The sequence below is a fragment of the Carcharodon carcharias genome, chromosome 17, assembly GCF_017639515.1.
Source record: "Carcharodon carcharias isolate sCarCar2 chromosome 17, sCarCar2.pri, whole genome shotgun sequence".
NCBI classification, from domain to species: Eukaryota; Metazoa; Chordata; class Chondrichthyes; order Lamniformes; family Lamnidae; genus Carcharodon; species Carcharodon carcharias.
The window spans coordinates 103,165,828-103,180,926 of NC_054483.1; the positions used below are offsets into that span (position 1 = coordinate 103,165,828).

The window sequence follows — 15,099 nt, forward strand, 5'->3', positions numbered from 1 at the left end:
AAACAACCCTAGCCTATCCAATCTTTCCACATAGCTGCAATTTTCAAGCTCTGGCAATATTCTTGTAAATCTCCTCTCTTCTTCCACCAGAGCAATTATGTCCTTTGGTGACCAGAACTGTACACAAAATTCCAGCTGTGGCTTAAGCAGCATTGTAAAAGGCTGTCATTACATCCCTGCTTTTGTATTCAATACTTCATCCCACAAAGGAAAGCATTGCTTTCTTTACCACCTTATCCACTTGTCCTGCCACCTTCAAGGACCTCTGGACATGCACTCTGAGCTCTGTCACTTCCTCAACTCCTCTCAATATTCTCCCGTTTGCATTGTTTGCCCTCTCCAAATGCATGACCTCACACTTTTCCGGATTGAATTCCATATGCCACTTTTCCACCCACTCAACCAAACCATTGATATTATTCTGGAGACAACAGATATCCTTTTCACTATCAACTACACGGCCATTTTTTGTGCCATCTGCAAATTTCCCTATCATGCCTCCTACGTTTAAGTCCATCCATTAATAATACAACAAATTGCAAGGGCCCCAACACTGAGCCCTATGGAACATCACTGGAAACCGCTTTCCATTCGCCAAAACATCCATCGACCATTACCCTTTGTTTCCAGTCACTGAGCCAATTTTGGATCCAACTCACCAACTTCCCCTGTATCCCATTTAGGGATGGGCAATAAATGCTGCCCTAGCCAGCAATGCCCACATCCAGTGAATGAATAAAAAAAAAATCCCAAACAAAGAGTATTGTGGTGGTTGGCCTATTAATTTGTCTTTTGGTAGAATTTAGCTGAGTGAGAAATGTTGACCAGGATACCAGGCGAACTCCCTGCTTTTCCTCAGTCTGTCGATTTACACAAGCAGGTTCTGATTTAACATCTCATCTGGAAGATGGCACTTCCAATAATGCTATGCCCTCAGCATTGCAGTAAGCTGCTGAATAGGATAACCCTCGCAGTGAGAGAGGTTGAGGATGGAGCGTTGGAGTTCTGTTCTTCTCCCTTTCTTCACAAACTCCTACACCCAATTCCATCCAGAATTCCATCCTATCAAGAAGTGGGATCAGACCTGCTGCTGAACAGTGACACTCAATAATCGATTTTAGCCTCCCTTTTGAAACAATGCAGAAAGAGTTCAGTGGACAACACAGTCTCCACAGCCCTGCTACAAAACACTCCCAAAATCTCCATTATAGCAAAGAAACAAAACTTGTGTGGTATCATACAATTGGTTACTGGGCATAATGCAAATGTTAAATTGCAGATCTCCCCTAACGTTTCTGCTGGTAAGTCAGAGGAATGTTTCTGTTTCCTCACTTTGTTATCATAGAATCATACAGCACAGATGGAGGCCATTCGGCCCATCATGCAGTGCTGTCTCTTGAAAAAACTGTTCAATTTGGTCCCACAGCTTTTTCCCCTTAGCCCTGTATAATATACTCTTCAAGTACAGATCCAATTGCCTTTTGAAAGTTCCTGTGGAATCTACTTCCCCCTCACTTTCAGGTTGTACCTTCCACATAGTAATGATCCTCTGTGTGAAAAACACTCTCCTCATCTCCCTTCCAGTTCTTTTGCTAATTATTTTAAATCTGTGACCTCTAGTTATCGACTCACTAATCATGTAAGCTACCGCCCCCACCCCAAATGCACCTCTGTTTCCCCACCCCTCCCGACCACCACAGATTCAATTTTGCCTCCTCCACACAAAGTAACATCAAGAACGGATGGTCCCATCTCCCTTCAAAGGTCAAGAACACATTCTGCCACATGGCATTTGACATTAGCTCATCTTTCCTTTTCTTTATCTCATTTCAACAGAGGCCTGGTTGAGTGGATTGACAGTGTATATTCTCCAGGCAGGGATTGGTAAGGCTCGGACAGAAATCTTTCGGAAGCAGATTATACGGAATGGTGGAGAGGTCAGCCTTGCTTTCTCCCCTGCCATTACCCACGTGATCATCAATGATGGGATGGATTGTGAACGTGCCTTTCGCCTTCTGAAGCTGGAGGTGCTGCCTCCCAACGTTCAGCTGGTGCAAGCTACGTGGCTCAGTTTATGCCTCTCGGAGAAGAGAATTCTGAGCACTGCGGGCTACAGTGTCTTCATCCCAGACAGATACTTGCAGCCTGAACAGCGGGTAAAGGCTCAAGGGTCAGGATGCGAGGGTCAGCAAGGGAATACAGAGATCAGCTGTCAATCAGGGAGACAGTCAAAGGCCAAGTTGAACTGTACGGAGGCAGAAAAACCGGTTGCTGAGCAGCCAAGAGAGACCACACCTGAGGAAAACAGTGAAACAGTACAAGCCTCTGCAGCACAGGTAGAGTAACTCCCATCTCCTTTTCAAAGCTCTCCAGCCCTACTATTCTCCTCGATCTCTGCAACCCTAAATTCGGTGCATTCTTGTGCATTCCCCAAGCTATGGAATTCCCTCCCAAAACCTCTCCACCTTTCCACCTCTTTCCCTTCCTTTAAGACCTCTTTAAACCTATCTCTTTGACCAAGCTTTTGGCCATCTGTCCTCATGTCTGCTTAAGGGTCTTGGTGTCAAATTGTGTCTGATAACGGTTCTGTGAGGCATTTTAGGATGAGTTATTACATTGAAAGCACTATATAAATGCAAATTGTTGTTGTCTATTTCAACTCTGTGAAGGATTCTCCAAAGTATCCACCTGTGCATTTTTCATGGCACCTAACCTGAGGTAACCCTATCCTGAGCCAAGGTGAGTAAATATTCTGAAAGGAGTCATTGTAGAGAGCCTTCTGGAGTGGGAGCCAGATTCCGGATAGAGAACCAACCATCTGGAAAACGATCATCCATCCAGAGTGGGAATCAACATTCCGCAAGGGAAATTAACCATCGGGAGTGGGAACCTTAGTTGATTCCAAAACCCCTTTCTCCACTGTGGCCAGTTGCAGCAGCACAAGAGCTACTGCCCTGCAGTGGTCATTTAACTCAGCCACAAACGGGTTTGGGGGGTGGGGTCGCAGGGTAACCCTGGGGAGGGGCAGGGGGTCACAGATATGAGGAGGCACAGGCTGCTGCCTCTGTAGTTTTTAGAAGGGGCTAACTAGCATTCCCGCTAGCACTCAAACATTGCATTGATTCTATGATCAACTTAGGACCCCATCTTAAATACTGATAACAACCTGTCTCAGGTGGGGATGCTGATTGCCCATTCCAAGCCCCTTTTGAAAATTGATTTTAAATAAAACACTTGCCTATTGTCCCTTTTATATGCGTCAGTGAGGCATGATGAGATGGAACAGTCCCCTGTGTGGTATGTAGTTTTAGCTGTGCCTCAATGGGTAGTGCTTTCAACTCTGAGTCACATTGCTTTAAGTCCCATTCCAGAAATCTGATCATATAATCCAATTTGACACTTCCATTGCAGTACTGGGTGAACACTACACAGTTGGAGGTGGCAGTATTGAGAGAGCTATTTGGGAATCAACCAAGGTTCCGACTCCCAGTGGTTAGAACTGTCGGAGGGTCAGTGCTGAGGGAGGGCTACACTGTCAGAAGGTCAGTACTGAAAGAGTACTGCACTGTTGGAAAGTCAGTACTAAGGGAGCGCTGCACTGTTAGGAGGCCAGTACTGAGGAAGTGACGCACTGTCAGAGGGAGTACTGAGGGAGTGCAGTACTAGGGGAGCACTGCACTGTCAGAGGGGCAGTCCTGAGGAAACACTGCAATTTCAGGGGGTCAGTACTGAGAGAATATTGCACTGTCGAAGAGGCAATACTGAGAGAGTGCCATCTTTGAGCTGAGACATTAAACTGAGGCCTCTTCTGCCCTGTTAGATTGACATAAAAGACCCCATGGCCACTGTTTTGAAGAAGAGCAGATGAGTTCTCGGTATGCTGAGCAACTTTTATCTCAACGTACATCACTAGAACAGATTTTCTGGTCAATGTCATTTTGCTGTTTATGGGATCTGGCTGTGGGTGCAAATTGGCTTCCATATTTCCTACATGACAACAATTCCTATACTTTAAAAGTACTTATTTTGCTGTGAAGCACTTTGGAGTGTCCTGAGGTTGTGAAAGGTGCTATAGAAATGCAAGTCTTTCTTACAAATTTACAAACTGAACCCATGAGGAGTGTTGGGAGGCAGCTATCTCTAAATGTGATGTGTTGGTGAAATAGTCACCCCTTTTACTGTGGTGTCTCCCTAGTTATCTGAAGATGAAGACAGAAGTGATGTTGAAGATGACGGAGTCTCCGAGCATGACCTGCAAGCCTTGGTGTCCGGAAACAGCCATTCGCCCAGTGAGTCTGATCCCAGTGAACCAGTTGTCAGTGGCAAGTGGGTGTGTGCCCAATCGTCCAAAAGTAAGAAGCAAAACCACAACAAGCCCATCACAGACAAGCTGGAGGTGCTGGCAGCTGCATACACACATCAAGGTGACAAGTGGAGAGCGCTGGGATACGCCAAGGCCATCAACGCCCTGAAGAGTTACCAGAAGCCGGTGTCCTCCTTTCAGGTAAAGTCTCTGCCTTTTTTTCCTCTCTCCCCAAGTAGAGGAACTTCCATTTACACTGAGGGTAATTTTAACCTGACCGCCCACCAGGAAACTGATTGGTGCCAGCGTTTTGCACTTTGCCAGATTTTACCATCCTTTGATCTCATGTTAAAATGATCCCAATTGTTATAGTTTTGCTTTTTGACCAATGCCCTCTTGAAGAAATGCTAGTGTCTCTGCCTCAAATGTTCCCAGTGCCAAAACATTCCAATAACACAACGTAAAGACATTTCTCCTAACCTTTCCCATCACTCTCTTAACGATGATTTTAAATTGGTGACTCCACCCCTCTTATCACTGAATTCCCATAGGAAATGTATACTCTATCAAAAACTCTTCAGAATGTAATCTATCAAATGTGCTTTTTTCCCTCTCTCCTTCAGTGGAAATATTACCAGTAATCTTAAATTGATTTGAGGGGAGGTAGTATTTGGAAGTATATATGGTTTCAAATGGTGGAAAGTCAAGTGGTGAGGATGACACAAAGAGTCTACAGAGGGATATAGACAGGTTAAGTGAGTGGGCAAAAACTTGGCAGATGGAATATAGTGTGGGAAAATGTGAGGTTATGCACTTTGGCAGGAAGAATAGAGGAGCTGAATATTATTTAACTGGAGAAAGACTGCAGAAAGCTGCAGCACAGGGATTTGGGGGTCCTTGTGCATGAATCACAAAATGCTAGCATACAAGCTCAGCAGGTAATAGGGAAGGCAAATGGAATGTTGGCCTTTATTTCAAAGGGAATGGAATATAAAAATAGGGAAGTCTTGCTAAAACTATATGAGGCACTAGTTAGACTACACCTAAAATACAGTGAACAGTTTTGGCCTCGTTATCTAAGTAAAGATAAACTGGCATTGGATGTAATCCAGAGAAGGTTCACTAGGTTGATCCCGGGAATGGAGGGATTTTCTTATGAGGAGAGGTTGAGTAGGTTGGGCCTGTACTCATTGGAGTTTAGAAGAATGAGAGATGACCTTATTGAAATATATAAGAATCTTAGGGGGCTTGACAGGTTGTTTCCCCTTGTGGGAGAGTCTAGGACCAGAGGATATAATCTCAGAGTAAAGGGTCACCCATTTAAGACAGAGATAAGGAGGAATTCCTTCTATCAGAGGGTACTGAATCTGTGGAATTCTTTACTGCAGAAGGCTGTAGAAGCTTGGTCGTTAAGTATATTCAAGGCTGAGATAGACAGATTTTTAATCAGTAAGGGAATCAAGGGTTATGGGAAAAAGGCAGGAAAGTGGAGTTGAGGATTATCAGATCAGTCATGATCTCATTGAATGGTGGAGCAGACTCAATGGGCCGAATGACCTACTTCTGCTCCTACATCTTATGGCCTTATGGTCCCATGAGAACCTTTTTGGAGATCAGAGTTAGGAATCCAAAACTGGTCACAAACTCCCTAAAAATACCCTTATGTTTTTAAGGTGTCAAATGTGTCAATGGCTGGGGCTGGTATTCTTTCTTCTTCCATACCTATGGTAACTTTTAAAAAGTATATATTATAGAGAGTTTTTTGTTTCTCCTGGCAGCGTTCATCCGCACATTACCTTGATATTGGTGCACGTAACAAAATTCTTAATACACATAGATGGAAAAAATTAAAGCAAATGTTGCTGGGGATATATGTACATAAATCATTGAAGGTTGCAAGGCAGGTCGAGAGAGCAGTTAATAAAGTTTAAGGGATGCTGGGCTTTATTAATAGGGGCACAGAGTTTTGGAGTATTGCACCAGTTCTGGACACTGCACTTTAGGAAGGATGTGAAGGTATTAGAGAGGACGCAGAAAAGATTCACGAGAGTGGTTTCAGGAGCTTCAGTTACATGGATAGGTTGGAAAAGCTGGGATTGTTCTCCTTAAAGAGAGGAGATTTGATAGAGGTATTCAAAATCATGAGGGGTCTGGACTAAGGTACATGGGGAGGGACTGTTCCCATTGGTGGAAGGATGGGGAACCAGAGTCATTGATTTAAGATGATTCGCAAAAGAAGCCATGGAGACATGAGGAAAAACCTTTTTACACAGGGAATGGTTAGGATCTGGAATGCACTGCCTGAGAGTGTGGTGGAGGCAGGTTTTCAAAAGAGAATTTGATAATTATCTGAAGAGGAAAGATTTGCAGGGCTACAGAGAAAAGGCAAGGAAGCGACACTAGGCGAATTGCTCTTGAAGAGAGCCGGTACAGACATGATGGGCCAAATGGCCTCGTTCCGTGCTCTAAGCATTCTATGACTATGTTATAATTGAAACTGCTTCCAGTTCCCTTTCAGACAACTCATTTCAGATCACAACAACTTGCAATGTAAAAAATTTCTCCTTATTTTCCCCCGCCAACTCCCTGGCTATTTTGCTGATTATCTTAAATCTGTGTCCTCTGGTTACCAACACACCTGCCAGTGGAAACATTTTCGCCATACTTACTCTTCCAAAACCCTTCATGATTTTGAACCCCTCCATTAACCTTAGCCTTCTCTGCTCCAAGGAGAAAAGAGGCGATGGAGCAATGGTAATATCACTAGACAAGTAATCCAGGGGCCCAGGCTAATGCTCTGGGGACATCTGGATCAAATCCTACCTCAGCAGCTGGTGGAAGTTAAATTAGTTATTTAATCTGGAATTAAAAACTAGTCTAAGATTATTGATTATTATGAAAACCTACCTTGTTCACGAATGCCCTTTAGGGAAGAAAATCTGGCCTACATGTGACTCCAGACGCACAGCAATGTGGTTGAATCTTAACTGCCACCTGAAATGGTCAAGCAAATCACTCAGTTTTTTCAAACTGCTACAAAGCCTTAAAGGAATGAAACCAGACGGCCTACCCGGCATCAACCTAGTTACCAGAAACAATGCCACACCCAGCCCTGTCAACCCTGCAAAGTCGTCCTTACTAACGCCTGGGGGCTTGTGCAAAAATTGGGAGATCAGTCCCACAGACTAGTCAAGCAACAGCCTGACATAGCCGTACTCACAGAACTATACCTTACAATGTCCAGACACCGCTATCACCGTCCCTGGGATCCACTGGTCACCTTGGTCAGTAGTGGCGCTACCGAACCACTCTTGCTGCTGGACATTGAAGTCCCCCACCCAGGGTACATTCCGTGTCCTTGCAACCCTCAGTGCTTCCTCCAAGTGGTGTTTAACATGGAGGAGTACTGGCATCCCACCAACAGGACAGACCCAACAGAGGTGGCAGCATAGTTGTAAACAGGCGAGAGGGAGTTGCCCTCTGGGAGTTCACAATATCAGCTCCAGACTTAATGGCATCAGGTCAAACATGGGCAAGAAAACCTCCTGCTGATACCATCTACTAGCCCCCTCAGCTGATGAACCGATACTCCTGCATGTTGAACACCACTTGGAGGAAGCATTGAGGGTTGCAAGGGCACAGAATGTACCCTAGCTGGGGGACTTCAATATCCAGCACCAAGAGTGGCTCAGTAGCACCACTACTGACCGAGCTGGCCAACTCCTAAAGGACATAGCTGCTGGACTGGGTCTGCGGCAGGTGCTAAAGGAACCAAAAAGAGGGAAAAACATACTCTTACCTCATCCTTATCAATCTACCTGTTGAAGATACATCTGTCTATGACAGTATCGATGGGAGTAACCACCATTTAGTCCTTGTGGGGATGAAGTCCCATCTTCACATTGAGGATACCCTCCATCATGTTGTGTGGCACTACCATCGTGCTAAATCCAGAACAGATCTAGCAACTGAAGACTGAGCAACCATGAGGCACTGTGGGCCATCAGCAGCAGGATTGTATACAACCATAATCTGTAACCTTGTGGCCCGCCATATCTCCCACTCTCCCATTACCATCGAGCCAGGGATCAATCCTTGTTCAATAAAGAATGCAGAAGGGCATGCCAGGAACAGCACCAGGCACTAAAAATAAGGTGTCAACCTAGTGAGGCTACAACACAAGACTACCTGCATACCAAACTGCACAAGCAGCAAGTGATATACAGAGCTAAATGATTCCACAACCAATGGATCAGATTTAAGCTCTGCAGTTCTGCCAGATTCAGTTGTGAATGGCAGTAGACAATTAACTAACTAAAGGAGGAGGCTCCACAAATATCCCATCCCCAATGATTGAGGAAGCCCAGCACATCAGTGCAAAAGACAAGGCTGAAGCATTTGCAACAATCTTCAGCCAGAAGTGCCGAGTGGATGATCCATCTCAGCCTTCCTCTGAGGCCCTCAGCTTCACAGATACCAGTCTTCAACCAATTTGATACACTCCATGCGATATCAAGAAATGGCTAAAAGCACTGGATCCTGCAAAGGCTATGGGCCCTAACAACATTCCTGCAATGGTACTGAAGACCTGTGATCTAGAACTAGCCGCACCCATAGCCAAGCTGTTGCACTGGCATCTTCTCATCGATGTGGAAAATTGCCTAGCTAGGCCCTGTACACAAAAAGCATGACAAATCCAACCCGGCCGATTGCCACCCCATCAGTCTACTCTCCAGCATCAGTAAAGCAATGGAAGGGGTCATCAACAGTGCTATTTGGCGGCACTTACTCAGCAATAATCTGCTCACTGATGCTCAGTTTGGGTTCCGCCAGGGCCACTCAGCTCCTGACCTCATTACATCCTTGGCCCAAACATGGACAAAAGAGCTGAACTCAAGAGGCGAGGTGAGAGTGACTGCCATTGACATCAAGGCAGCATTTGACCTCGTGTGGCATCAAGGAGACCTAGCAAAACTGACGTCAATGGGAAGCAGGGGGAAAGCTCTCCACTGGTTGAAGTCATACGTAGCACAAAGGAAGATGGTTGTGGTTGTTGGAGGCCAATCATCTCAGTCCCGGGATGTCGCTGCAGGAGTTCCTCAGGGTAGTGTCCTCGGCCCAACCATCTTCATCTGCTTCATCAATGACCTTCCATCCATCATAAGGTCAGAAGTAGGATGTTCACAGATGATTGCACAATGATTGCACAACATTCAGGCTTGGGCTGATAAGTGGCAAGTAACATTTGCACCACATAAGTGCCAGGCAATGACCATCTCCAATAAGAGAGAATTTAATCATCTCCCCTTGGCAGTCAATGGTGTTATCATTGCTGAATCCCCCACTATCAACATCCTGGGGGTTACCATTGACCAGAAACTGAACTGGACCAGTTATATAAGTACTGTGGTGACAAGAGCAGGTCACAGGCTGGGAATTCTGTGGCGAGTAACTCACTTCCTGACTTCCCAAAGCCTGTCCACCATCTACAAAGCATAAGTCAGGAGTGTGATGGAATACTGTCCACTTGCCTGGATGGGTGCAGTTCCAACAACACTCAAGAAACTTGACACCATCCAGGACAAAGCAGCCCACTTGATTGGCACCCCACCCACCACCTTCAACATTCAGTCCCTCCCGCACTGACGCACAGTGGAAGCAGTGTGTACCATCGACAAGATGCACTGCAGCAACTCACCAAGGCTCCTTCAAGAGCTCCTTCCAAACCTGTGACCTTTACCTCTTTGAAGAATAAGGGCAGCAGATGAATGGGAGCACCACCAAGTCACACACCATCCTGCCTTGGAACTATATCACCATTCCTTCATTGTCACTGAGTCAAAATCCTGGAACTCCCTTCCTAATAACACTGTGGCTTTTACCACAACACATGGACTGCAGCAGTTCAAAAAGGCAGCTCACCAACACCTCCTCAAGGGCAATTAGGGATGGGCAGCAAACCCTGGCCTAACCAGCAAAGCCCACAAATAATTTTTAAAAAATTCCAGTTTCTCCAGACTCTCCACATAAGTGAAGTTCCTCATCCCTGGTATCAATCTAGCAAATCCCTTCTACACCCTCCACAAGGTTGACAACCTTCCAAGAATGGTGCCCAGAATTGGCCACAAACCTTTCACTGGAGCCCAATCAGTGTTGTCTTTAGATTTAGCATAACTTCCTTGATTTTATGTTCTAAGTCAAGGATTCCATTCACTTTTTTAACAACCTTAAAGACTTGGCTTGATTTGTGTTTGTAAACTTATTTTGGAGCTGATTTCCCCTTTGCCATTCACAGGAAGCCTGCAAGATCCCTGGCATTGGCAAACGCATGGCTGAGAAAATCAGAGAGATACTACAGAGCGGGCACCTGCGCAAGCTTGACTACATCAGTGAGAGCGTCCCTGTGCTAGAAACCTTCTCGAACATCTGGGGAGCTGGTGTGAAGACAGCTCAGATGTGGTACCAACAGGTGGGATGCAGGTTATGCAGCGTTTTCTATTCTTTGAGCAGATGCTTGGGTTTACTGTTGTTGCCTTCATGGTCTCCTGGACCTTGTTTGATAGAGTTACAGCCGGTAGACTACAGAAACCAGGCTCCCAAGTTGTAGCATGTTATACCGAAGCCTGATATTTCTATACTACCTGATCATAACATCTCACAGTGCTTCATATAGAATTAGATTACTTTGAAGTGAGGTGACTGTAATATAAATATATAGAGAACTCACAAAGTGAGGGGAAATGTTGGCTGGGATCCCTGGAGAATTCCTGTTTTAGAGGCAATTTGAAACGCTCGTACAATTCTTTGACCTCGTTGGGGAGTAACGATGGCCTGTCACTCTGCAGCATGAAGTGATTGGATGTGGTGATTCCCACATGCTTATTTCCCAATGTGGGGAGATATTGAACATTGGGAAATCCAGCAAGAACATCACTGATACAGCAGGAAATAAAGTTGTCCTTTTTCCTGTATGCCAGACCAAACCAAACGTGATTTTTCTCCTTTTCCCCTCCCTCATCTTTTCCCAAAGTTACTGGTTCTTGCTGGGCTTCAGCTGCACAGGAATCACTGGCTCACAGTCACACATCAAATCTTGTCTTCATCCACATGCTTCCATTTCATCCTGGATCAGGAGCAGGAACCCTGGTTGATTTTTCCCTCCAAGAATTTCCTCTAACCTCAGGATGTTGACAAAGGCAACTGTGAGTCTCCATTACAAAAACAGAATTACCTGGAAAAACTCAGCCGGTCTGGCAGCATCGGCGGAGAAGAAAAGAGTTGACGTTTCGAGTTCTCATGACCCTTCAATAGAACTGAGTGAATATTAGGAGAGGGGTGAAATATAAGCTGGTTTGAGGTGGGGGTGGGGGCCGGTGGGGAGAAGTGGGAGGGGTGGTGTGGTTGTAGGGACAAGTAAGCAGTGATAGGAGCAGATAATCAAAAGATGTCACAGACAAAAGAACAAAGAGGTGTTGAAGGTGCTGATATTATCTAAACGAATGTGCTAATTAAGAATGGATGGTAGGGCACTCAAGGTACAGCTTTAGTGCTTGGCCTAAATAGCCAAGTGGTTATGGTACTGGGTTTGTAACCCCAAGATCAAGAGTTCAAATCTCACAATGGCAAACTATGAAACAATGTAACTTCATCTGAAACAGATGGAAACGGGTTTGTACTCGAAAGAGTTACAGCTTTAGTGGGGGTGGGGTGGAAAGACTAGCAGGGCATAAAAGATTTAAAAATAATGGAAATAGGTGGGAAAAGAAAAATCTTTATAAATTATTGGAAAAAACAAAAGGAAGGGGGAAGAAACGGAAAGGGGGTGGGGATGGAGGAGGGAGTTCAAGATCTAAAGTTGTTGAACTCAATATTCAGTCCGGCAGGCTGTAAAGTGCCTAGTCGGAAGATGAGGTGCTGTTCCTCCAGTTTGCGTTGAGCTTCACTGGAACAATGCAGCAAGCCAAGGACAGACATGTGGGCAAGAGAGCAAGGTGGAGTGTTAAAATGGCAAGCAACAGGGAGGTTTGGGTCTTTCTTGTGGACAGACCACAGGTGTTCTGCAAAGCGGTCGCCCAGTTTACGTTTAGTCTCTCCAATGTAGAGGAGACCGTAGAGGAGTGAGTCTCCATTGCCTTTGCTAACGTTTACATAGTAACGACAGCGACGACAATTGAGAAGTACCTCATTGGCTGTGAAGAACTTTGGGACATCCTGAAGTCATGAAAGGTGCTACAGAAATGCAAGTTCTTTCTTTAAAATCTGCAAGCAGTTGGATAACCTTCAGCCAGCCAATCCACCTATCCGTAGGATTCCCTTGCTGAAGCTCTAATAATCTCATTTGTTGATGATTCTATCCAATTCCACCCCTTTGCATGTAACCTGTTCCATGTGCTCATTCTTCTGGTAAAAAGAAAGAATTCCTATTATTGCTTTGTAAACTACATTGTGAAGCTTTAGTACTTTTACCTGTTTTACAGGGATTCAGAACTTTAGATGACATTCACACAAAAGCTAGTCTCACTAAGCAGCAGACCATTGGCCTCAAACACTACCATGATTTCCTGGACCGAATGCCCAGGGATGAGGCTGCAAAGATTGAAAAAACTGTGAGTACTTTGAGGTTCTGTTTACACTGCTCTTTCACAATAGTAATTTCAGTCTAATGGAGACAGAGGGGAGAAGGCACCCTCTGGAGAGAATCATAGAATTTTACAGCACTGAAAGAGGCCATTAGGCCCATCTTCCCTGTGCCCTCTCTCTGAGAGAGCTATCCCCTCAGTTCCGTTCCCTTACCCATTCTGCCCATTGTATCTGTGCTGGCTCTCTGAAAGAACTGTTCACATTTCCTGCCATGCCCCCCTCAACAAATGCAACCTCTGATCATCCCCACTCTCATAGTGTGGAAAAGTTGCATGACTGTGTTTGGGAGTGTGTGGACAGGCGTGACTAGGATTTAGGGATATGGGGACAGGATTTGGTGAAGTGGGGATGGGATTTGGGAATGAAGAGCATGTGGGGATGTGGAGTGGGGTCTGTGGATGTGGGGACAGGATTTGATGATGTGTGGGCTTTGGTAATGCAGGCTGGGATTTGGGAATGTTCTGGTAGGGATTGAGGATTTTCCAGGGGTAATGGATGTATGGAGGCAGTATATTGGGTTGCAGGAGCAGAATTGCAAATGCAAAGCCATGATTGGGGATGTTCGTGGGGGTAGAGAATGTTTTAGGGTAGGATTTGTGAATTCAGATTCCACTGTGGCCAGCTGTGAAATTGGATTCAATAAATCTGAAACAGTAACCATGGAAGCTTTTTTTAAAATCCAAAGCGGTTCAGTAATCTTTTCGAGGAAAGAAACCTTTCACTTCTGTCCATTCCCTTAAAACCCAATTTGCAATGGCCCAACAAACCTTTCAATGGTACAGATAGTGGCTATAAAAATGGAAGAAAGCCCATCAATAACTCCTCAAAGCAACCAAGATTTGGTCATAAATGGCCTTGCCAACTTTACCCACATCATCAGGGCAAATTATAATAAAAACAAACGCCCCTCTTTGCAGGTAGTAGGGTGACTGTTACATTTTGCAACATAACAGCAGTCCTTCCTTCAAAATAATCTGTTGTCTGACATGTTGAGTCACATTAACAATGCAAGGGGGTGCTGTAGAAACATTTATTTCTATGTCATTTGTGTTACGAGTTCAAAAGACTTCAATGTGTCTAGTGTTATTGAACAGACATTCCATTATGGTAGAGGTCACATGAAGCCAGGTAGGACACTTAGTAATGATTGCATTTCAAAACCTAAACATCCTCCTGTCCATAACAAACAGAAGACAAATTTGCATGCACTATCATGTGAAACTGTGCGTTACCCATTAGGCCACAACTGTTCTCATGCATTAACAAGCTGTTCGTCATTCTAGTCAGACTCTGCAAATGCATTGCACGCATAGTTATTAAATCATGCAGGTCTGTTAATGGTACATGTGCATGTCGTCATTGGCTGTTCGTCTGGGTGATGTTCCTTCTCTGGGATGGGGGCAACGTTCCCATGGCCCTTGTTGCCGTGGTAATGATTGTTGTTGTTCCATTTCTGTTGGTGGGGACTGGTGGACCACTGGGAATGATGGCCGTTCTATATTCTGTGCAGCTGGTGGGATCCCATCTTCCTGATCGGCTGCCTGCAGTGAAGGAACAGCTTCTCTAGTTGTTTGTATGTGTCTGCAGTATATTTGGTTGTTCATGTCTACCGCGTACGATCGAGGTGACAACTGTTCTATGTACGTCCTAAGTTTCCACGTGGGCTGGCTCCTGTTGAGAGTATTGAAGGTTTGTACCCTGACTGGCTCTCCAATGCTCAACGTTACCAATGGTTTGGCAGTCTTGTCAAAATTAAATTTAGCTTTCTGCCGTTTCTCCTTGATATTTTCACACATGCCTGTTACTACTTCTGGCTTCAGTAGCTTTTTGATATTAGAAGAGTAGTTTGACATTAGTCTTTGGACTGGACTATTTTCCAGGACTTCAGTTGGTGTGTTTCTCCACTCGGGGATTGCCATGTATGTATCTGTGCTAGATTTACTCGATTTCTTGATAATTCATTTGGCAATTTTCACTGCCACCTCAGTCTTTCCATTCAACCAGGGATAGTGCAGAGATGATGTATAGTGTTGAATTTTCCAATCCTGTGAAACGGCTGAACTCTTCACTCATGAATGATTTAGGTTGGTGCTCATTACAAGCACCGCACTTGCTAATGTGGTCTTTAATTTCATTGCTCATGTTTGGCCAGTAGA

General features: G+C 44.9%; 1 protein-coding gene across 2 annotated transcripts in view; it reads left to right on the forward strand.

Moving 5' to 3' along the window:
• The window catches only part of poll (polymerase (DNA directed), lambda), a 31,535-nt gene that overhangs the window by 3,347 nt on the left and 13,089 nt on the right, over positions 1 to 15,099 (forward strand). For both annotated transcript variants that reach the window (XM_041209027.1, XM_041209026.1), the window contains exons 3-6: positions 1,837 to 2,336; positions 4,196 to 4,504; positions 10,599 to 10,772; positions 12,781 to 12,909. In XM_041209027.1, the coding sequence (XP_041064961.1) occupies positions 1,837 to 2,336; positions 4,196 to 4,504; positions 10,599 to 10,772; positions 12,781 to 12,909 (1,112 nt within the window). The remainder of the gene's footprint in view (positions 1 to 1,836; positions 2,337 to 4,195; positions 4,505 to 10,598; positions 10,773 to 12,780; positions 12,910 to 15,099) is intronic.